A 25,331-nucleotide genomic window follows, 5' to 3' on the forward strand; every position below is an offset into this window, starting at 1 on the left:
AGTTTATCAAGACATTATATCTAGTCTTCTGATGAAATCAACACCAATATCCTTTGTATTTAATTTTTATTTTACTTAGATGTGGAGCATGGTAACAGACACTTTGGGCCCAATGGGTGCGAGGTGTCCATTTACGCCCGTGTGACCAATTATCCTGCTAACCTGTACGCCTTTGTAATGTGGGAGGAAACCGGAGCGCCCAGAGGAAAGCGTGCAAACCCTCACAGGCAGCAGCGGATTTGCACCTGGATCACTGACAATGTAATGCGTTATGCTAACTGCTTTGCTACCATTCCACCATGGCAGGAGGTGATCTGGCCTTTAGTGAACCCGTGAACCACAGCTACAGGTTTTAAAACCTGGGATGAGTGTGTAGCAAACATTGTAGAGGGTGGGACACTTGGACCTTGATGACGACGAGCCATGGTACATATTGCGCCTCTGCACCAGAACGTGAACGGCAAGGGGCTGGTCGGCGGGCAACAACTTTGGAAAGGGATGTAGGTGGGACAGAGAGTTACTCCTTCTGCTCTGGGCCAGGGCAGCAGGAAGAGAGTGGGATCTGCAGGAGAGGCACTTGGAAAGAGTTCTTCATTCGCAGTGAGGAGACTGTCCTCCGCACTCCCTCACTCTCAAAAACTGGATCTCCATTTCACACCTGTTGTCTCTCTCCTTTTCCCTCCCTCATATTTCTCCTCCCATTTCCCTCTCCCTCCCCCAGGTCCATCACTTTCCTTCCCCCCCCCCCACTCTTTCCCACCTCCCCAAATCCTTCCTTCCCCACCCTCTTCCCTACATCTCTTCCCCCCACTCTCTCCTTCTCCCTCTCCCCATATTACCTTACGCTCCCCACTCCTTCTCCTACACCTCATTCCCCCCCCCCCGCCTCCCACTCGCTGCTCACCTTCCCCTGTCCCAGGAAGGAACTTTCTGAGGGGGGAGGTGAGGGAAAAGTAGAAACGGACGGTGGGGGGGTTGAACGAGGGGTGTGGGATGCTCCTCCATCCTCTCGCTGACCGGTGTAACCACAGCCAAAAGCCGCAGTGGATGCGGCATCACACCAGCCCTTTGGCGGTGGGATATTCGTGCACTCACCTTCGTGTGAAGCTTCCCCAGCTGCTTCTCGTCCAAGTTGGTCTGTTTATAAACCCGCGTCTTGTAGCGAAACTGCATGGAGAGAGAGAGAGAGAGAGGCAAGAGTCACACACCGGGTGAATTCCCCACCGACGCCGCGTCGCACGGTGGGCGGATCCTCGCCGACACCGCGCCGCGGGCTGGGCGACTTCGCACAGACGGCGCGTCGCACACCAAGTAAATCCCCCTCGAACACCACAGTCGCACACCTGGCGAATCCTCACCGCTGCTGCGTAACACATCGAGCGAATCCCCACAGACGCCGGGAACAGCTGGTCGGAGAGACTCCAGATTTCCGTGAAGGAACTCCCACAGCCGCCGCTGCTGTCAGCAGTCTGACAGGCGGCGGCAGCAATGCGGCAACATGACCGGGTCGGCGTTCCTGACAGCCTACGCTAATAATCTAGAGTCAGGAGTTCAATCCCCTCCCACAACAGCTGGCGAATGTAAATTCAGTCAATTAACAAACCGTGCTTACGAAGCGAAGGGCAGCAGTAATGAGTGCAAATCCAGGAGACAATGACCCCAGCTGGTTCAACAATGTCCAACATCGAGAGGAGGCTGCCCACCTCTCCTCTCCTACACGTCACTCCAGACCTCAGCCTTGTAGCAAAAGTTCAACGGTAATAACTCTGGAGGAGCTTAGGAGAGACAATGGCACGTAACGGAGACTCGTTTGCTTGCATTTTCAGAAGCAGCTCTAGTTCTAGCTTTAATATCTCTATTTTTCCCTTTCAGGGTTCTTTTGAAGACTCTGACCTGGAGTTACACGCTGACTTTGCTTCTTTACGGGAATGGGACCCTCTCTCGGGGTCTCACGACCGGCCGTTATTCGGTACGCCAAGGGCATGGCCTAGGAGCTTCGCTCACCTTCACAGTGCCGGGATTTCGTGGCTCGGAAGACGGGCGGACTGAAGGCCGGTGTCTCTGCGGGAATTCGGCGTGTCGTGGGAGACGGGAGATCGAAAGCAGCGTGCTGGCTGCTGGCCGTGTGCCCAGAGACCCGAGTTCTTTGGGCACAGAGCTCGGAAAAACTTCTAACATCGTAAACCAGCAAGTTGTTTGTTATGTCTCCCCTCTCTCTGTGAAACGGAGACACCTCTTTTTCCCTTATCAGGGAGAGAGAGAGCCTGTGATATGTCGAATACCGGGCGAACGAGTAGTCTTTGGGGTACTGCTAGTCTGTATCTTTATTGATGCTTTGCTGCACGCTTGCGTGCTCATGGGGGGGGGCAATACTTTTTTTTGCTGGGGGAGGGGGAATCATTGCTTTGCTGCCACTTGCACACGGGAAGGAGGAGAGCTGGGGGGGGCTTTGGGGTTCTAACATTTAACTGTCATTCATTCTTTGGGGCCACTCTGTTTTCGTGGATGGTTGTGGAGAAAAAGTATTTCAGGACATATATTGTATACATTTCTCTGACATTAAATGTACCTTTGAAATATACAACCGTGAGATTCACCTTCTTGCAGACACTGACAAACATAACAGAATACACGAGAAACCACAAACAAGACAGCGCGCCACGCGTCAAATATGCAAAAGAGGACAAATCGCACAAATAGTTGAACAGAAATAAGCAGGTAACAAATAGAACACGAACAGCAGATTCTCCAAAAGTGAATCCATGGCAGCAGAGTCTGTGGTCTAGTCCAGGAACCCAATGGCTGCAGGTCAACAACTGCCCCCCAGCCTGGCAGTGTGGGACCCAAGACCCCCGTACCTCCCACCCGATGGCAACAGCAAGAGGAGAAGGACCCCAGTCGATTGCAAGCAGACGATGCTGAACAGCTGTCAGTTTTCCACTCTCGCCATTGATGATTTTAATCGTGCTGAACACTTTAATCGGCGCAGAGTAGTGGAGCCGAGCATGGAACTGTCATCCACTGGTCAGGCCGCGACATAGCACGGCTGTACCTTCACCCACTCCTCCTGGGGCCTGCAAAACCAGCAGCTCATTCAGACAGTTTGGAAGTACATCCCGTAAAGGGAATTTACAAGCTGCGGGCTGCAGCGATCGCAGTTCAGAAGTACATCAGGTGAAGGGAAATCAGATCAGAATCAGGTTTATTTTCACCGGCATGTGACATGAAATTTGTTAATTTAGCAGCAGCAGTTCAATGCAATGCATAATATAAAAGAGAAATAAAATTTAAATAATAATAATAAATAACTAAATCAATTACAGTGTATGTATATTGAATAGATTAAAAAATGTGCAAAAATCAGAAATACTATATATTCAAAAAAAGTGAGGTAGTATCCATTTAGTTCAATGTCCACTTAGGAATCAGATGGCAGAGGGGAGGAAGCTGTTCCTGAATCGCTGAGTGTGTACCTCCTTCCTGATGCTGGAGGTCCTTAGTAATGGATGCTCCCTTTCTGAGACACTGCTCCCTAAAGATGTCCTGGGTACTTTGTAGGCTGGTGCCGAGAGACGGAGCTGACTAGATTTACAAGATTTTCTGCAGCTTCTTTCGGTCCTGTGCAGTAGCCCCTCCATACCACACCGTGATGCAGCCAGTTAGAATGCTCTCCATGGTACATCTATAGAGGATTTTTGAGTGTATTTGTTGACATGCCAAATCTCCTTATGAAGTATAGCCACTGTCTTGCCTTCTTCATAACTACATCAATATGTTGGGACCAGGTTAGATCCTCAGAGATCTTGACACCAAGGAACTTGAAGCTGCTCACCCTCTCCACTTCTGATCCCTCTGTGAGGATTGGTATTTGTTCCTTCATCTTACCCTTCCTGAAGTCCACAATCAGCTCTTTTGTCTTCCTGATGTTGAGTGCCAGGTTGTTGCTGCGGCACCACTCCACGAGTTGGCATATCTCACTCCTGTACGCCCTCTCGTCAGCACCTGAGATTCTACCAACAATGGTTGTATCATCAGCAAATATATAGATGGGATTTTTGCTATGCCTGGCCACACAGTCATGTGCATGTAGAGAGTAGAGCAGTGGGCTAAGCACACACCCCTGAGGTGTGCCGGTGTTGATCGTCAACGAGGAGAGTATGCTATCACCAATCTGCACAGATTGTGGTCTTCCGGTTAGGAAGTCGAGGATCTAATTGCAGAGGGAGGTACAGAGGCCCAGATTGTGGGAATGATGGTATTAAATGCTGAGCTTAAATAATGAACAGCATCTTGATATAGGTGTTTGTGTTGTCCAGGTGGTGTAAAGCCACTTGGAGGGCCATCAAGATTGCGTCTGCCATTGTCCTATTGTGGCGATAGGCAAATTGCAATGGGTCCAGGCTGCAGACCCAATTACAAGCTGCAGACTGCAGGGCTCGCATTTCAGAAGTACATCCGGTAAAGGGAGATTACAGGCTGTGGACTGCAGCAATTGCAGTTCAGAAGTATATCTAGGAGAGTATCTAGTAACTTGGTGAGCCGCCTGCAAAACGTCGCCACAGGTCACCACTGCAAGAGGCAGAGAGCTTGGGAAAATAGGTGGAATAGACCATTTGGCCCCTCAAGCTTATCCCACCATTCACGATAATCATAGTTGATGGAGGCTGGCCTCCCCACTTCTTTGTTAGTTCCCCACAACCCTCAATTCTGCATCCTTTCCAAAGCCTCCACTTCCTTCCTATAATAGGCAACCAGAACATCATCCTCCAAATGCAGCCTGACCAAAGTTTTATACAGCAGCTATATGACTTCCCAATGTTTATACTCACTGACGAAGGCAAGAATTCCATCCGGTTGTTCCATTCTATCTAATTATGTTGCCACTTTCATGGGGTTATGGACCTGCACCCTTAGATCCTCCTGTACTTCAATTCTCCTAAGAGTCCAGGCAATACATGTATATTTAACCATATAACAATTACAGCACGGAAACAGGCCATCTCGGCCCTTCTAGTCCGTGCCGAACGCTTACTCTCATCTAGTCCCACTGACCTGCACTCAGCCCATAACCCTCCATTCCTTTCCTGTCCATATACCCATCCGATTTTTTTTTAAATGACAATACTTAACCTGCCTCTACCACTTCTACTGGAGTGGTAGAGGCAGGTCTTGTCTCTTACATTTGACCTCCAAAGGTGTAACATCTCAGTCTGCAGTCTGCAGCTTGTAATTGGGTCTGCAGCCTGGACCCATCGTATCTGCATTTCTCTGTCTACATTTCCAGCTGGTTGTATCCTGTTGTATCGTTTGACAAAATCCTTCACTATCTGCAATTCCACCAATTTTTGTGTCATGTATAAACTTACTAATCAGCCCCAATACATTTTCAGTCAGATTATTTACACATTTACACCCAGTGGCAACATTATTAGGTACATTGATACACACCTACTCGTTAATATGAGCATCTAATCAGCCAATCATGTGGTGGCAACTCAATGCATAAAAGCATGCAGACATGGTCAAGAGGTTAAATTGTTGTTCAGACCAACCATCAGAATGGGGAAGAAATGTGATTTAAGTGGCTTTGACCATGGAATGATTGTTGTTGGCAGACAGGATAGTTTGAGTATCTCAGAAACTGCTGATCTTCTGGGATTTTCACACGCAACAGTCTCTAGATTTGACAGAGAATGGTACAAAAGTCATCTGCCTGGTTAATGAGAGAGGTCAGAGGAGACTGATCAGACTGGTTCAAGCTGACAGGAAGACGACAGTAACTCAATTAACCACGCATTACAACAGTGGCGTGCAAAAGAGCATCTCTGGACGTACAACACATTGAACCTTGAAGTGAATGGGCTACAGCAGCAGATCACACCAGGTTCCACTCCTGTACCTAATAAAGTGGCCACAGTGTACATTTCCCTTTTCAAGAGCAGTCCATCGGCAGCAAGGGCTCACTCTAATAACCGGTCTTCAGCCTGAAACTGTTTCTCCACAGAAGCTGCCTGGCTTGCCGCATATTTCCAGTCATTTTTATTTTTATCACCAACCCCAACGAAGTTAATAAATTAAATTGGCTTCAGGATGACGGAGAGCAAGTGGTACCTCATCCAACCCGGCCTTCATTTACAGGACCCCAGAGCGCTATAACCACAAGTGATTCTAAAGATGCTAAAAATATTGAAAACACACACACACACACACACACACACACACACACACACACACACACACACACACACACACACACACACACACACACACACACACACACACACACACACACACACACACACACACACACAAAATGCTGGAGGAACTCAGCAAGTCGGGCAGTCACATTTTTGGGCCAAAATGTCGACTATTTATTTTCTTCCATAGATGCTGCCCGACCTGCTGAGCTCCTCCAGCGTTTTGTGTGTGTCGCTCTACGTGACAACGGGTGAGGCAGGCTGGTAGCCCGGCCTACATTAACCCTTCGACCGCGGGGCACTCTCTCACCTCCAAATACGGCACTCCCTTCTCAAAGGATTGCGGGTACTCTCGGAGGAGCTTCTCCTCGTTCAGGAACTTGGCGTCTCGCCCGTTACTGGCTGGCTGGAACAGGCCGTAGTTCAGTACATCCTTCAGGCTCTCGTTCAGCGTGCACAGCACCTGCTGCTTTGCTGCCCAGATAGTGGCGTCAGGGTTAAATCGAAGACATTTCTGTCAAAATGCAATGAAAGTTTGGAATTTTAGCTTCATAGACAGTACAACTCCAATAATCCACTACCTCACTTCTTTATGATTTGTTTTTGCACATTTTTAATTTAATTATTTAATTTAACTATTTAATATACATATATATATATATACTGGAATTGATTTTTTTCCTATACTATGATGTAATTCATTGCCACAGATAGCTGTGGAGGCCAAGTCATTGGGAATATGTAGAGCAGAGGTAGATAGGTTCTTGATTAGTAAGGGCATTAAAGGAGACACTAGGAGAAAGGGGTTCAGTGGGATAGTAAGTCAGCCATGTTTAAATGATGGGCCAAATGGCCTAATTCCACTCCTATGTCTTATGGTCCTATAATCTCCACTGCCTTAGATTTCACTCACTGCCTCTTGAGTCACTGGGGGGTGCATTTATCTGTGGAGTGGTGCTGGTGAAACTATAACATTGTACAGCTGCCGCTAAGCTAACAAATTTCATGAGATATACCCGGAGATATTAAACCTGAGTCTGATTCTGATAATCCAGCACTTTGGGATGTTTGTGGTCAAGGGGATTTTCCAGATTATTGGATGTCACTTCTATTAATATCCAAACAAACTTAATTTCACTCATTGCACACCTGTGCCGAGTTTTACACTAAAGTGTGTGTTTAAACATATCAGGAAGGATATGAGAATGGAGACCCCCGCACTGAGCTACAATCTGAACCCCTGCCGTGTGAGACACCAGCCACAGTCCTGATCCCCATCATAATCACAGACCCGCCCGCAATCAGGAGCATCCACAGGAGGTTCACGAGAATTATCTCAGAAATGAAAGGGGTAATGTACGAGGAGGTTTTGATGGCTTGGGGCCTGTACTCACTGGAGTTCAGAAGAATAGGAAAAAATGTGTAAAAAGTGCAAAGTGGTCATCGAATGTTCTAAGTGTTAAGAGTGGTCATGGAGAGGATGATTTCTATAGTGAGAGAGTCTAGGATCAGAGGGTACAGCCTCAGGATAGAATGATGTCCCTTCAGAACGGAGATGAGGAGGAATTTCTTTAGCCAGAGGGTGGTGAATCTGTGTAATTCATTGCCACAGATAGCTGTGGAGGCCAAGTCATTGGGAATATTTAAAGCAGAGGTAGATAGGTTCTTGATTAGTAAGGGCATTAAAGGAGAAACTAAGAGAAAGGGGTTCAGTGGGATAGTAAGTCAGCTATGTTCAAATGATGGGCCAAATGGCCTAATTCTACTATGTCTTATGGTCCTATAATCTCCACTGCCTTAGATTTCGCTCACTTCTTGAGTCACTGGGGGGAGCATTTATCTGTGAAGAGTGGTGCTGGTGAAACTAAAGAGAGGTTGGAGAAGGAGAGAATTTTTAAGTTCATAGCATGGCTCCCCTGTTCTCCAACATCTTCCACTCCAGTCACTTGTTCACCTTCGATATGATTGCACCCCCAATGGAGGGAGATTTGCTCAGGAGTTTCCCTCAAAGTACAAAGTAAATGTGATCTCGAAGTTTGTCTCATACACCACCATGTGATTCATTTTCTTCAAACGTTTACAGGAAAACAAAGACATGCAAAGGAATTGATGAAACACTGTACACAAACAATGTTCAAAATGAGACAAATTGGGCAAATAAGCACATAATATTCAGATTATGAGTTACAGAGTCCTTGAAAGTGAGTCCATAGGTTTTGGAATCAGTTCAGAGTTGAGTTGAACAAAGTTATCCACGCTGGTTCAAGAGCCTGATGGTTGAAGGGTAATAAATAAATCTGGTGGTGTGGGACCTAAGGCTCTTGTATTTCCTTCCCAATGGCAGTAGTGAGAAGATGGCCTGGCCTGGATGCTGGGAGACCTTCACGTCAGATGCTGCTTTCTTGTGGCAGTGCTCATTGTAAACGGGCTCAATGATGGACAGGGTTTTTCCTGTGATGGACTGGGCTGTGCTTTCCTGTCCCTGACCATCGGTGTTTCTATACCATATCATGATGTATTAGTCAGAATACTCCCCACTGTGTATCTATAGAAGTTTGTCAATGTTTTTGGTGACGTGTTGAAACTCCCTGACCTCTCTGCCTCTCCCTCATCCCACAACATACTCCCTAACGTCAAGATTGATAGGCAGGCCTTTAGTCATCTTCCCTTACAGACAGACAGACATACTTTATTGATCCCGAGGGAAATTGGGTTTCGTTACAGTCGCACCAACCAAGGATAGAGTAGAAATATATCAATATTTTTTAAAAACCATAAGTAATTAAATCATAATTATTAATTATGCCAAGTCCAGGACCAGCCTATTGGCTCAGGGTGTCTGACACTCCAAGGGAGAAGTTGTAAAGTTTGATGGCCACAGGCAGGAATGACTTCCTGTGACGCTCAGTGTTGCATCTCGGTGGAATGAGTCTCTGGCTGAATGTACTCCTGTGCCTAACCAGTACATTATGGAGTGGATGGGAGACATTGTCCAAGATGGCATGCAACTTGGACAGCATCCTCTTTTCAAACACCACCGTCACAGAGTCCAGTTCCACCCCCACAACATCACTGGCCTTACGAATGAGTTTGTTGATTCTGTTGGTGTCTGCTACCCTCAGCCTGCTGCCCCAGCACACAACAGCAAACATGATAGCACTGGCCACCACAGACTCGTAGAACATCCTCAGCATCGTCCGGCAGATGTTAAAGGACCTCGGTCTCCTCAGGAAGTAGAGGCGCCACAGCCATACGGAACTCTGGTCTGGCCACACTTGCGCAGCTCTGATCCCCCCCCCCCCCCCCCCCCCGCGACCGGAATTACGTGGAGGCTTTGATGACGTTCCCCAGGATGCTGCCTGGATTAGAGGGCGTGGCTACAAGAAGAGGCCGGACAAACTTGGGTTATTTTCTCTGGAGAGAGACCTGATTGATGTACGAAAGATTATGAGAGACATGCAGTGGAGACCTGGCATCTTCTTCCAGGGTTGAGATGTCTGATACTTGGAACGTAGAACAGTACACCACAGGAACAGGTTCCCTCAGCCCACGATGTTGTGCCAATCCATTTAAACTAAACATCCAACTAGCTAATCCCTTCCGCCTACACAATGTCCATTTCCCTCCAAGCCTATTATTACAGGGCATGCATTTAAGGTGAGAGGGGAAAGTGCAAAGGAGAAGTACTAGTCATTTTTTTTTAAACGCAGAGAGTGGTGGGTGCTCGGAATGAGCCTCCAGGAGTGGCAGTAGAGATAACTACAATGAAGGTGTTTAAGAGGCTCTTAAGTAGACTCAAGGCGTGCAGAGAACGGAGAATTGATAGTCCTACTCAGATCGTCCAGCGCGGAGTGAAGTGCAATAATCCCATGGAATAAGCCAGCGTGTGGGACCAGAGTATCACAGAGTACATTCCAACACTGCAAATAGTTCAGTATCTAACCCAGGCTTCCCCCCGCCCACTTCCTTTCCAGCCCGAAACGTTGACTGTTTATTCCCACTCCACTGACGCTGCCTGACCTGCTGAGTTCCTCCAGCATTGCTCCGGATTCCCAGCATCTGCAGAATCTCTTCTGTCTATTATAGCAAAGTTGTGTAATGCTGCAGTCCGGATTTCAGCTGCGTGCAAAAGCTCAGTGTTTACGTGAACTGGGTGGTACAGTTCTTTATATGCAACAGCAGGTCTGAGGATCCATCGTAACGTCCATCATCAAAGGCTCCCACTAGCTCACGGCTACCGTTGGACAGGATTTACGGAAGCCTGAAGTTCCGCACCACCAGGTTCAGGAACAGCTACTTCCCTTCAGCCATTCAGTTCTTGAACCAACCTGCACAATCCAAATCACTATCTCAATATAAGCCACACTGTGACCATATAAGACATAGGAGCCGAATTAGGCCACTTGGCCCATTGGGTCTCCTCCAGCATTCAATCATGGCTGATTCATTATCCCTCTCAACCTTACTCTCTTGCCTTCTCCCCGTAACCTTTAGCACCCTTGCTAATCAAGAACCTGTCAACTCCCACTTTAAATACACCCAATGACTTAGCCTCCACAGCCGTCATAGCAATGAATTCCAACGGCTCGGGAAATCCCTCCGCATCTCTGTTCTAAAAGGCTCAAAGGTCCATTTATTATCAATGTATACAACTTTGAAATTCTTCTTCTCCAGACAGCCACAGAACCAAAATCCCTCCTCCCTGTACAAAAGAAATGAACGAAAATGAAACAGGCACGTTGACTCCCAAAACCCTCCCCCACCTGCACACAAAAAAAAACGAGAAAGATCGGGTGAAAAACACAGAATATATATTAAAAAATAAGACTGAAAGAAGTCCATATAGTCCAAGTCTGTATCCAAAATGCAGAAAACCAGAGTAAAATTCTCTGTGCACAGCAGGCTTTTCCCTCTCGGGCAGCAGAGCGATCTCAAGACCTATCAAAAGGGAGCCTCCCCTCTCCATAGAGCGATCCCACCAGTGCTCAAAATGGCTGCCTTTCTATTCTGAGGCTGTGCCCTCTGGTTCTTGACTCCCGCGCTATAGGAAACATCCTCTCCACATCCACTCTGCCTGGGCCTTTCAAGAATCCATGACCACTTTGCAGTACAATGGATTTTTTTTTTTTTTTGCTTTAATTGTTCTTTCTCGTAAGAATGGGGTAAAATATATGTTTAATGTCCTAATGGTCTCGACCCGAGACGTCTACTCTTTATTCCTCTCCATAGATGCTGCTAGACCTGCTGAGCTCCTCCGGCATTTTGTGTCTGGTACTCTGGATTTCCAGCTTCTGCAGAATGTCTCATGTTTATGATTTACCTTTAATTTATTTTTCTTTTGAAAGCTGCCTATATGATGCCACGTGCCTGTGGTGCTGCTGCAAGGAGGTCTTTTATTTTACCTATTTAGAACAGAGTGATCTAGGAATAATGGTGCATAGTTCCCTGAAAGTGGAATCTCATGTGGATAGGGTGGTGACGAAAGCTTTTGGTATGCTGGCCTTTATAAATCAGAGCATTGAGTATAGGAGTTGGGATGTAATGTTAAAATTGTACAAGGCATTGGTGAGGCCAAGTTTGGAGTATTGTGTACAGTTCTGGTCACCGAATTATAGGAAAGATGTCAACAAAATAGAGAGAGTACAGAGAAGATTTACTAGAATGTTACCTGGGTTTCAGCACCTAAGTTACAGGGAAAGGTTGAACAAATTAGGTTTTTATTCTTTGGAGCGTAGAAGGTTGAGGGGGGACTTGATAGAGGTATTTAAAATTATGAGGGGGATAGATCGAGTTGACGAGGATAGGCTTTTTCCATTGAGAGTAGGGGAGATTCAAACAAGAGGACATGAGTTGGGAGTTAGGGGGCAAAAGTTTAACACGAGGGGGAATTTCTTTACTCAGAGTGATAGCTGCGAGGAACGAGATTCCAGTAGAAGTGGTAGAGGCAGGTTCGGTATTGTCATTTAAAGCAAAATTGGATATATGGACAGGAAAGGAATGGAGGGTTATGGGCTGAGTGCGGGTCAGTGGGACTAGGTGGGAGTAAGTGTCGGCACGGACTAGAAGGGCCGAGATGGCCTGTTTCCGTGCTGTAATTGTTATATGGTTATATGCATATGACAATAAACTCAACTTTGACTTTTCTGTAACGGTCAGGCATATAACGTAGGATCAGTGTGCATGATAGTGGTGCGCAATATTGCCACGTGCGCTACAGCACTGTGCAGTACGTGGAGTACTGCATGGCAGCAGTGCACAGTAATGAAACCTGCGTAACAGCTCGCAATCGTCAGTGTACGGTCCTATGGCAGTAAGGGTAATATGATAGCAGGCAACTGTTGCTGCAGATTACAGATGCATGCATTGGTTCAGTGTGCATTCCGGCATGCTGCAATGGTCCAATTCATTAATGCACAGTTGTTCCCTGCACATTACAGAAGTGACTAACAGCTTGGCTGTTATTGTAGGAGACAGCGTCTGAGATGATCTATTTAGAGATACAGCATGGTAACAGGCCCTACCAGCCCAGCGAGCCCCAGGTGCCATGTAACCGATTAAACTACTAACCGGTACGTCCTGAGGATGTGGCAGGAAACCAGAACACCCGGAAGAAACTTATACCCGCAGGGAGAACGTACAGACAGCAGCAGGAATTGAACGCTGGGCGCTGGTGCTGTGAGACGTTACGCTAACTACAAGTCGTGGAGGCGGCCTGTGCTGAGGTTACATCGACTGGTTCTAAACTCCTACAGACTGCACCTCTGCCACCCCCCAAACTCGCCAACTTTCAAAGTCAAAGGTGAGTTTATTGCCCCGGGTGCGCGGGTGCAATGAAAGACTCACCTGCAGCAGGATCACAGGCTCAGAGCGTCAGACAAAGAAAGCAAATTACGCTCCATCTTATTAACGAGGAAGAGCGCAATCACGACAGAAGTTGTTCATTTTGGCGCTAAAGCGCCATTCTTCCACCTGGTGAAGTGGGACTTCAGGACGGGGGCTACGAGAAGATGGCGTGGGTGGGGATCATTGATGGCGGACGTTGCCTTCTTACAGCAGCTCCTCCTGTAGACACAGCCAGCGTTGGGGAGGGACATGCTTTCAGGAGATGTGTAAAGATTCTACACGCTCCCTACAATGAACCACGAGCAGCCCAATTTCAAGCTGTGACACTTCCAAGGAAAAGTTCCTCCATATTGAAGCTCGACACATTCACCCCCTTCGATTGGTTCCCTCCTCAACTGTCAACACTCAGGGGAAAGATGATGGGCCCTATACAGAATCGGGATAAAACCTTAGCCCTTGGCAGCTCATAGGGGAATGATACAACCCTTCTCAGAGACTTGAAAGGTTGCATTATTTGTTTTGTCACAGCAGATGCCGGAGCCTTTAATTAAGTTATCCGCAGACGTTAATCCAACTCTGAATTAGCCCAGGTTCCCGCAGTCCGTATCCAACTGAATGTGGCATTATTAAATATTATCCAATCAAAGGGTGGTTCCGCGCCACGACTGAAACAGCTGTTTGCGGCCAATTATCACCGTTGCTACGGCAACCACAACAACCTGTCTGCGGCCAACAGGCCCTCAGTCAGAAGCTATGGTTTCGCGTTGTCAACCAGCCCACCACCGTTGCTCGTTGCCAGAAGGCAGCTGAAGGCTGATTGGTCGCGGTCAGAGGTCAGAGGGCACAGGGTGCAGATGACACCGCGGCTGTTGGCAGGATCTCGGGCAGTGACAAGGAGGCCTACGGGAGCGAGCTAGATCAGCCGGCTGAGCGGCGTCTCAACGTAAACCTCGCACTCAACACCAGCAAGACCAAGATATTGTCAGTGGACGCCAGAAAGTCAGGAGAACACGCACCAGTCCCCCACCGCGGGGTCAGCAGTAGAAAGGGCGAGCAGATTCAAGTTCCTGGGCGACAACATCTCAGAGGGTCTGTGCTTTGGCGCAATTACAAAGAAGGCATCTCAGCGGCTATACTTCATTAAGGGCTTGAGTTGATTTGGTATGTTACCAAAGATTCTAGCAAATTGCTGCAGACCTAGTTGCATTCTGAATGGTTGCGGCATGGAGCCTCCAAGATGCAGGATTAGAAGAATCTTCAGAGGACGGTAAACTCAGCCAGCTCCATCATGGGCACAGCTCTCCCCACCATCAGCGAGGAGATGCACAGCAGAGATCATCCCAACGAGCTGCGTCACTGCGCGGTACGGAAACCGCACGGCATCGGGTGGTCAAAACTGCCAAAAGCACCAGCCTGCCTACCATCAAAGACACATAGAAAGGTGCCGGAAAAGGACCAGTAACGTCATGAAGGATCCCACACAACCTGCCCATGGACTGTTCGTCCCACTCCCATCACAGAGTGGCACCCAAGCCAGCACCAACAGACTCCTTTCCCTAAGAAGTGAGGCTGATCGACACCTCCACCCACTGACTCCACCGCTACTTCCATCAGTCACCTTAACATCACTTTATGGACATACAATCAATGCATATAAGCTATCTTACATATTCATATATATGGTTTGCATTTTTCTTTTGTGTTGCTTCAGATCCGGGGTAACGATTATTTGTTCTCCTTACAGGAAATGACATTAAGCAATCTTGAACCTTCAAAAGCTGTTGCCTCCAAAAGGCAGCATGCATCACCACCCAGGACATGTCCTTTTCTCATTACTACCATCTGGGATGAGGTACAGGAGCCTGTAGACACACACTCAACATTTTCAGAACAGCTCCTCCCCCTTCACCATCAGATTTCTGAACAGTCCATGAACACTGCCAAATTATTCCTTTCTTTTTGCACCATTTATTTAATTTCTAAGTTACAGACTTTTATGTTCATGCTGCCGCAAAACAACAAACTTCTCATCACAGAAGTCAGCAGTAACGAAGGGCTCTGATGTCTGTGACCATTGACAGGGAGGCAGCTGGAAGGGGCGAGGCAAAAGGGCTGGAGGATCCAGTGTGCCTGCTGGCGTGGACACCCCCCAGACTGAATCTCCATCCTCGTTCCCTCAGCTGCTTTCCTGGTTTCCGCCCCAAACCCCACGTCCTGCCCCAGCTGAAACATGTGCGCGCGCACACACACACACACACACACACACCCCAATGCATGTGTGCATGTACATACACACCAAGTCACACGTGTCATGATCAGAGATGTACAGTAGGGAAAGTGAGACCCCACAAGCCTGTATCACCAACCACCTATCCTAAACTGAGAGAGAGACAATGGGTCGGGGAGGCTGGATGAGTTAGAGGGGGTGAGAGATAGAGGGAGAGTGAGAGAAAGAAAAATAAAGACAGAGACAGAAATGGGAGAGAGACAAAGAGAGGGAGAGAAAAGGAGAGACAGAGAGAGAGAGGGAGAGAGAGGAAGAGAAAAGGAGAGACAGAGCGAGAGAGAAAGGAAGAGAGGCAGGGTGAGTGAGATAAAGTGACAGAGGGAGAAGGAGAGAGACTGAGGGACAGAAAGAGAGAGAGACAGAGACAGAGGGAGAGAAAAGGAGAGAGAGAGAGAGAGAGGCAGAGAGGCAGGGTGAGTGAGAGAAAGTGACAGAGAATGAGAGAAAGTGATAAAGTGATAGAGAAGAGGGAGAGAGACAGTGACAGAAAAAGAGAGAGAGAGAGAAAGACAAGCAAAAAGATTCAGGCACAGAGTGAGAGAGAGAGAGAGAGACAGAGAGAGAATAGAGTGCAAAAGAGAAGTGTGAGGGGGCAGAGGTAGGGACACAAACATACAGAGATACACAGGCATATGCACACTGCAGTGTAAAAGGGGAGGGAAAGGATGATGAGGGAGAACACACACACACGTGCAGAGTAGTAGAGAGGGAGCGAGGAAGGGTAGATCAAAGACTCACAATAGAAACCTCCTACTCTCCATTTGAACCCCTTGGTAATTCAACAAAAATAAAATTGCTCAGATTCTGTTCACCTTGGCTCTCGAGCTAAAAATAACCCCAGCGCACAACAGACGCCATTTGGTTTCTGAGCAGCGTGCGGTCGATTTAAACACTAGTCACCCTCCAGAATCACAACCTTCGCACCTCTCCCCTCCTCCTCCCACCCGGCTGCCACAACTGACCCAACTCCAGCCCGCAGAGACGCGTTACAAATTGTCTTCCTCTACCTTTGCGGCTGAAGACACTATTTCCAGATGAGGAGAGACGCAGGGAAGTATTTTTAAACACAGGTTTTTTTTTTCCCCGAGCAGCTTGAGTTCGCCTGTGCTCTAATCTACTTGCATGCCCCACTAACGAGCAGAGATGTAGGCCAGGCTGACGGTGACCCACTCTCTTCTGCAAACGCTGCCGAGCGCTGGCATTTTCCTGTAGACCGCATTAACATAGATTTCTTCTCACACACACCCCAGACCAACCCAAGTGGGTTAGGGGCAAATAAAGCGGAGGTCATTAACTGGCTCTCAAGTGACATCAGCACCATTTGCCCTTGGTCTTGGCCCAAAATGTCAACCAGAGAGTGAGAAGGGATTCTCTTTTGGAAGGCCAAGCTTGAAGCCAAAGTATAGGGTTGATGGCAAGATGCTTAGCAGTGTTAAAGACCAGAGGGACCTCAAAAATTCCCCACAAGTTGATAGCGCAGTTAAAAAGGTGCATGATATGTTGGCCTTCATTCATAGAAACATAGAAAATAGGTGCAGGAGTAGGCCATTTGGCCCTTCGAGCCTGCACCGCCATTCAGTATGATCATGGCTGATCATCCAACTCAGAACTCTGTACCTGCTTTCTCTCCATACCCCCGATCCCTTTACCCACAAGGGCCATATCTAACTTCCTCTTAAATATAGCCAATGAACCGGCCTCAACTGTTTCCTGTTGCAGAGAACTCCACTGATTCACCACTCTCTGTGTGAAGAAGTTTTTCCTCATCTTGGTCCTAAAAGGCTTCCCCTTTATCCTTAAACTGTGACCCCTCTTTCTGGACTTCCCCAACATCGGAAACAATCTTCCTGCATCTAGCCTCTCCAATCCCTTTAGAATTTTATACGTTTCAATAAGATCCCCCCTCAATCTTCTAAATTCCAGTGTGTATAAGCCTAGTCGATCCAGTCTTTCTTCATATGAAAGTCCTGCCATCCCAGGAGTCAATCAATTCGATGGGGCAGTGAGTTCAAGAGCTGCTACATCGTATCTTAGAGGCCACATTTAGAATATTATGTTCAGTTCTGGTCAGCTCATTTTAGGAAGGATGTGGGAGCTTTAGAGAGGGTGCAGAGGAAACTTATCAGAATGCTACCTGGATTAGAGAGCACGTCTCACAAGGATAGGCTGAGTGAGCCCGAGCTTTCCTCTTTGGAAGATGAGAGGTGACTTGATAGAGGCTTACGAGATGGCACAGGTTCTCTAGAGAACAAAGGAACTGTGGTTCAGGTTGGTCAGTTCTAATCAGCTCATTGCAGGAAGGATGTGGAAGCTTTACAGAGAGCGCAGAGGAGATTTGCCAGGACGCTGCCTGGATTAGAGAGCATGTCTTACGAGGATAAGTTGAATGAGCTTTTTTGGGGGCGAAGGAGGATCAGAGGTGACTTGATAGGGGTATAAAAGATGACGAGGCATAGATTAAGTGGATAGCAGGTAACATTCTCTTTGGGTCAAATGGGCTAATAGAGGGGAGGCATAATTTTAAGGTGATTATAGGAAAGTATAGGGGGTGTCTCTGCACAGAATATAGTGGGTGCATGGTGCGTACTGCTAGGGGTAGTGCTAGAGGCAGAAACGTTAGGGGCTTTTAAGAAACTCTTAGATAGGTGCATGGATGATTTTTTTTAAATGAAAAGTTATGTAGGAGGGAAGAGTTAGATCGATCTTTGAAACGGTTATAACGCCTGTATTGTAGGCCAAAGGGCCAGTACTCTTTTATGTTCTATGTTTATTCCGCGCCATAGATGTTGCCTGACCTACAGGGTTCCACATGCATTTTGGGTGCGTGTTGCTCAGGATTTCCAGCATCTGCAGAGGTTTGAGTTTATCAGAACCGGTTATCTGATTGCCACATTCTTTTATTTTTTAACGGGAGCTTGCTGTGTGCAGCATGACCACTGTTGGGGAAGGAGGGTTCTGCCCACTGTCCTATGTGGTGTGAAAAAGTCAGGGCAGTGTAAGGATTGACAGGCCAGGTGACCAATGGTGAGAGGGCAGTTGATCATGGGATAAAGCCTCCAGGAAAATCTATGGTCTGCTTCAGTAGTGGGTCCTTAGCTCAAGATGAAACCAGAGCACCGGCTGTCCCCTTCTGGGTGGTCAGACTCTCCGCCTCTCCCTAAGGAGCCACGCTGGCACAATGGTGCACCGGGTAGAGGCCCTGCCTCACAGATAAAGAGAGCTGTTTGCCCTCCCTGTGGCAATGTGGGTTTCCCCACTTTCCTCACACAACCCAAAGGTGAGCAGGTTGCTGGGTTAATCGGCTGTTTTAAATTGCCGATTAACCCAGCAACCTGTGTAGGTGGGGAGGGGCGGATCGAATACGGGAGAGGCACGGATTTCAGAATCAACTTTATTATCACGTCTGCATGGTGTGAAATTTGATTTTTTTTGCAGCAGGTATACAGTGCAATCTATAAGAATTACCGTAAATTACAATAAGGATATATATTTGTACAAAAAGTGAGCAAAATAACAAAGTACATTCATGCGTCCATAAATCTGATGTCGGAAGGGAGGAAGCTCTTTCTAAAACATCGAGCGTGTGCTTTTGGGCTCCTGTACCTCCTTCCTGATGGTAGCAATGGAAAGACGGGACATCCTATATGGTGAGGGCCCTTCATGATCGATACCACCCACGTCGCCTTTTGAAGATGTCCTCAGTGTCCGTGATGAAGTCAGCTGAGTTTCAACCCTCCGCAGGATCTTCCGATCCCGTGGATTGGAGCCTCCAGAGGCAACCGGTCAGAATCGTCTCCACAGTACATCTGTAGAAATGTGCTGCAGTCTTCGGGGCGACATGTGAAATCTCAAGCTCTTCAAAAATATATAACCGTTGTCGTGCCTTCTTCATAACTGCATCAACGTATTGGGTGCAGGATAGACCCTGACACCCAAAAACCCGAAGCTGCTCACCCTTTCCTCTGCTGACCCGGCGATGAGGACTGCCGTGCGCTCTCCCAACTTCCCTTTTCTGAAGGGGCATTGATGACGAACTGAGGAGTGGGATGGGAATGCAGGGAGGATGCCATCGGATCGGTGCAAGTGGGTAACAGGCGGTCAGCGCGGAGCGGGCGCTTTGAAGGACCTGCTTCCCGACTCTGTGGAGTTTACCGGCACCTCTCAAGGCTGCGAGATGTGGGCCGAACAGAGAGTGCAGCAATCTGCTGGAGGAATCCTGCGGGCGGAAAAGGAGTCGGTGACGTACGGAGCAGATGTGCAGAAGAGCCTGCTGCTGTGCTGTCGTGGTCAATGGCTCCATCGCTCCAGCTGGGAATGGTGCACCTCTTGCAGCGGCTGGTAAAACTTCATCTTCCCCAGAATATCCTGGTGCCGTCACAGACAGCATCTTCACACCAGCCATTACTATCTGGCTCGGCGCAGCTTCCTCTCTGGAGAGCTGTCAGGACGGCAGAAAAACAAGTCTGCCATCACCGCGGGACTTGTATGTGTCCAGGACAAGGAAGCCAGTGAGTAACATCATTGCAGTCACTACCCAGCCTGCAAACTGCCTTTTCCAAATCCTCCCTCCTGGGAAATGCTATAGGGCTACTAATACAAAAACTTCATGCCATCTTAACAGGCACTTCCCCCAGGCAATAAATGTGATCAACCACTCTAGTTAGCTCCCCCCCCCCCCCACATACCTCCACTCCCCTCTGTCTATTACCCCCCCGTCACTGCACTGTAAATGCCTTAAAGCAATTTTTACAATACTGTATACATTGCAAGCACATGCTGGCATTTCTGTACATTCTATCTAATTCTTTATAACTGTTGAATGCTGTTTTTTGAATGTTGCACCTCATGCCAACACACTAGGGCAGATTCCTAATAAATGTACAAGGTGAATAAAGTTGATCCTCGGTCCCGTGGACCAGTGACCGTCTTTCGCCGCAAACACAGGCCTCCAGGAGGGACAGACCGGGAGGCTAACACAAACAGGTGTCCAGTTATTCCCCGAGCTCAGCCCAAGGCTCGATGGGCTGGAAATGGCATCAGAATCCAGCGCAGGAACGCGGGAGGGAGCTATGAGGATTGAAGATGTGAGGTCAAAGCAGAGTGCTATCTTCCACTGCTCGAGGTATCAAATACAAATTGTGCTGCCTGACCTGCTTCAGGATTGCTAATTCTGTTATATGGGACACTGGGGGGGACGGTATCACTTAGCTACAGCAACAGCGTCAATAAGATTGAAAGAGAAAACTTTCAATAAGTTGTCTGGGCTTGTGGAGCCGAGAAGGTCCTCACCACTGACAAGAGGCATGTGTGTCCCTGGTACTTCCTGACTGTCACCCTGCACCCCTCCCAATCAGCCCAGACTCCTCTCCCACCAGTTCCCCTCCTCTTTACAGTGGCCATCTTGTCCCTCCACTTGGTTCCAATGCAGGGATTCGACCTGCGGTTCCTTTACACCCTCCACCCCACTGATGCTTCTCGACTTGCCGAGTTCCTACAGCGGGTCGCCCCAGATTCCGGTGTCTGCGGTCTCTGGTGTCCGGGTGCATGCACCTGCCCTGTAAACCCCGCGGGACCCTAGCTCCGGTTGGCATGTGGGCAGCCAGCGTCCCGGAGTGTGGGACGGCGTGCTGGATATCCTGGAGGTCAATAAAGGATGGCACGTTTCTCAAGGACGGAGATCCCCCCCCCCCACCCCAACTCTCCAGAGCTACCCTCCATGTGTCTGCTGCCCAATGCTGCCTCTTCAGTATCTCAGAAGCAGGGAGGTGAACCTCAAGCCCCTCCCTCCACGCCTGCCGATGGACGAGTCATCAATTCCTAGGGGTCTCGAATGTGCTCCACGTCTACCAACCAGGGAATTGGGGGGGGGGGGGGGGAGGGACTTTTTTAAACCCTTTCTGGGGCTTCTCCTTCGTTCCACTGGAACACAACTGAGGGTATAACTATCTATCCTGCACCCTCTGTTGACATACCCTCCACCAAACCACCCCCCCCCCCCATCTCCAGGTGGAAAGCAGCTTCCAGTTCTCACCACTTCCCAATTCCAGAAAATCCCCATTTTATAACGACGTCGTTCTCCTGCTCTCTCCGTGAAACAGAGAAAGGTGGGGGCTGTTTCTCCCATTCCTCTTTCGCTCCCTCGTCAGGACGCCCTACAACCCGCTGGAGCCAGCGACGTCGAACCGTACATCACAGGAACTGGCCCTTCAACCCACAAAGTTCTGCCGATCGAATTACCCGAGTAATCAAATGAAGACCAGCCTGATTTGGCACGCGTACATCGGAACACACTGTGAAATGCACTGTTTGCGTCATTGACCAGCACAGTCCGAGAATGTACCGGGGGGGGGGAGCTCACAAGTGTCACCATATGCTTCCGGTGCCAACATGTCATGCTCCCAGGATGCCTCACAACCCACTTGTAACATTGGACAAGGACGGGCATTTCAGCCCATAATGTCAAGCTGAACTAATTAAATTAGTAATCAAAGGAAGATGAGCCCAACTAAACTAATTTCTTCTGCCTACACAATATCCATTTCACTCAATTCCCTGGACATTCATGTGTTTCTTCCTAAATTTCTTTAATATCTGCTACCACCACCACCCAGGCAGTACAATCTGGACACCCACTACTCTGCATGGAAATAAACTTGCCCGTACATACCCTTTCAACTTACCCCATTCTCATCTTAAATGTATGCCATCTGGTACAAGACATTTCAACCCTGGAACAAAAGATATTGGTTACCTACTCTACCTTCACCCTCCATCACTCCAGAGAAAGCAACCCGCGTTTGTCCAACCACTCCCTTTAATGAGGGGATTCACAACCTGGGGTCCACAGACCCCTTGCTTAATGGCATTGGTCCATGGCTTCAAAAAGGTTGGGAACTCCTGCCGGAGCGCATCTGAAAAGCAGACATCTTGCTTGCTGATCTACAAAGGGAGAAGCTGATGACCCAAGGGGCAAATCCTTCCCCCACCCCCCACCCCCCTTGGAGTAATGAACTCCATTTGATCCACAAACACGGGCAGCACTGACAGAGAGGGATCCTGGAAGAGAACCAGCTCCCTGGTCCTTGGGAACCCAGTCTAGGCTTTTGGGTTGAAGCGGTCGGGGCAGGTCGGCGTTGAGGGAACGTCCCCTCCGGGAACAGCCTGCATTGCAGGAGAATTCCCTGACCCAGATGGCCACACACCGACCGTCACAGCTGGCAGACCCGCTACCCCATAGCTCCAGCGACCCAAGTTTGATCCTGATAACTGGTGCTGCCTGTGTGGAGTTCATACCTCTTCCCATTGCCACGTGGGTCTTCTCAAATACCCTAGTGTCCTCCCCCATCCAAAGGACATCTGGTTTTATAGGCTAACTGGACATTGTAAAATTACCCCCAGTGTGAGGGGGAGGGGGAGGATTTGGGGGAGATGATGGAAACATAGAAAACCTACAGCACCATACAGGCCCTTCGGCCTACAAAGCTGTGCTGAACATGTCCCTACCTTAGGAATTACTAGGCCTACCTATAGCCCTCTATTTTACTAAGCTCCATGTACCTATCTAAGAGTCTCTGAAAAGATGAGTACTTTCTCCCTCTGACTGCATTTCCTCCCAGGTGCTCGGGATTCCTCCACACTCCAAAGCCGTACGAGTGATGGTTCATGAGTTGTGGGCACGCTACGTCGGCACCAGAAACATGGCGACAATCGCGGGCTGCCCCAGCGTATTCTCACTGATTTGATTTGACACAAACGATGCATTTCACTGTACGCTTTGCTGTACACGTGACAAATAAAGCTCATCTTTAATCTTTTCTTTAAGTGAGGGGAGCGAACTCAAGTTGATATAAATGGGAGGCTGATGGTTGGTGTGAATTTGAGGGGCCAAGGAGCCCGTTTCCCTGTAGGATTTGATGGGAAATAAATCAGCAATTAGCCCATTTGCACCCACCATAGAAAAACCTTGATTAGACCGAGAATTTATTTATTGGGATACAGTGTGGAATAGGCCCTTCCAAACCTTCAAGCCACATCGGTCAGCAACACCCAGTTTCACCCATGCGTAAGCAAGGGACAATTTACAATGACCAATTAACCAACTGGTACATCTTCGGACTGTGGGAGAAACCCAGAGCACCTGGACGAAATCCAAATGGTCTCAGGGAGAACGTACAAACTCCTTACAGATCGTGGCGGGCAGTGGAGTGTATGAGAATGAGGGGTATAAAACTATGAGGGGGAATGCATAGGGTGTATGCACTCAGTCTGTTTCCCGGAGTTGGGAAATCGAGAATGGTGGGGGATAAGTCTAAGGTGAGAGGGGAGATTTAAAAGGCACCTGGGATACATCTTCTTCATACAGAGGGCTGGTGGGTACATGGAACGAGAGGAAGTGGTTGAAGCAGGTGCATTAACATTTGGAAGACACTCGGACAGGAAAGGTTTGAGAGCTAAGAGTCAAATGGGGCTAGCACAGGCCAGTTGGGCCAAATGGGATGTTTCCGTGCTCTGTGACTATGAACACCGACGTTTGCAGCTCCGACTTCAGCAGCAGCACCTCCCTCTCTACATTCACCAGGCTTCTCAGACCTAGCTTTCTGACCTGATTTTTTTTTTAGAAATAATTTATCCTCACAGCTCATTTTGTGACTTTAGTTTGATCGCGTTTCTCTGTAAAGTGTTGAATATTTCACTACGCTGAAGGTGACATCTACTTTCAGGATACTGTGTATGTGTGTACCAATTGCAAATCTTTGTTCGAAATTCCCCAGACCCTTTCATCCCCGACATTAATGGATAGTACTTTAACCCTTGGAGTACTGGGCACGTCAGATTCACTGCCCTCCTTCCTCAGCCCCCTCCACGGGGAGATGACTGGCTGTGTGTGGCAACTAAACAGCCAGTTTCCCATGGAAGCCTCGCCAGACACAATTCTCTCTGCGTGATGTGATGGCTGAGGATGCCCTCCCTCCGTTTCCAGCACTGGGCCCCTTCTTTTCCATTCCTCGTTCTCATTCCTCTCTTCTCTATACCTGCCCATCACCTCCCACTGGCTCTCCCTCCTTCCCTTTCTCCCAGGATCCATTCCCCTTTCCTATCAGATTCCTTCTTCTTCAGCCTTCTCCCACCTATCACTTCAGCCTCCCCTCCTCCATCCACTCAGCTTCCCCCCCTCACCTGGCTTCACCTATCAGCTGCCAGCTCCTTCCCTCTTCCTTTCCAGCCCTGATGAGGGGCCTTGGCCTGAAACGTCAACTGCTAACTCCCCTCCATAGATGCTGCCTGACCCGCTGAGTTCCTGCAGTGTTTGTGTCTGTGTTGCCACTCAGGTGAAGTCTGGGCTAATTAGTTCAGACAGCACGGGACACAGCCGCCGCTTAATTGTAACCTCAGAGACCAGGGAGAGGTGACAGGCTGCATCCGTGGCGGTATCATCGTGGTGCCCAACCACACCCCGAATCAGAATCATCATTGACTTATGCCAAGAAACTCGCTGCTTCACCCTGACCCGCGGCCAGCTCTACACACTGCAGAGTGCCATGCCAACTGTGTCCTCTGCATGTCAGAACCCAACATGGGAATCTCACTGCAACACAGAAAGCTATTCGGCCCATCATGTACATGCTAGCCCAAGTCCTGCTTCCAACCTATTCTCTCTCTCTCTCTCAAAAGCCCACTAACTTGCCCCCTGACCCTTTTTTGGCACTAGCCTGGTCTAAGGGGCAACTTATGGCAGATAATTCACCCACCAAGGTGAATCATCCATGAATACTACTTCACTATTTTTGCTCTTTTTCACACTACCTGCAGAATTTAACTTTTTTTTTCAATTTAAATTCATAGCATATCGCATGTAATGCACTGTACTGCGGCTGCAAAACAGCAAATTTCACAAATAAATGTCACTGATAATGATTCGGAAATCTACGGGTCATCCAAATGCACTTTACAGATTAGCGATGTCTCCATTCACAGGGAAAGGCATCGTTTGTGTCAATGACCAA

The 25,331-nt window shown here is 48.4% G+C and overlaps 1 protein-coding gene across 3 annotated transcripts in view; it reads right to left on the reverse strand.

Annotated features, from left to right (window-relative positions):
• The window catches only part of LOC140719351 (SH3 and multiple ankyrin repeat domains protein 1-like), a 512,322-nt gene that overhangs the window by 407,368 nt on the left and 79,623 nt on the right, over positions 1-25,331 (reverse strand). For all 3 annotated transcript variants that reach the window (XM_073033929.1, XM_073033930.1, XM_073033928.1), the window contains exons 3-4: positions 6,508-6,711; positions 1,096-1,167 (exon numbers count right to left, since the gene is read on the reverse strand). In XM_073033929.1, the coding sequence (XP_072890030.1) occupies positions 1,096-1,167; positions 6,508-6,711 (276 nt within the window). The remainder of the gene's footprint in view (positions 1-1,095; positions 1,168-6,507; positions 6,712-25,331) is intronic.

This window comes from Hemitrygon akajei, chromosome 31, assembly GCF_048418815.1.
Source record: "Hemitrygon akajei chromosome 31, sHemAka1.3, whole genome shotgun sequence".
Lineage (NCBI taxonomy): Eukaryota > Metazoa > Chordata > Chondrichthyes > Myliobatiformes > Dasyatidae > Hemitrygon > Hemitrygon akajei.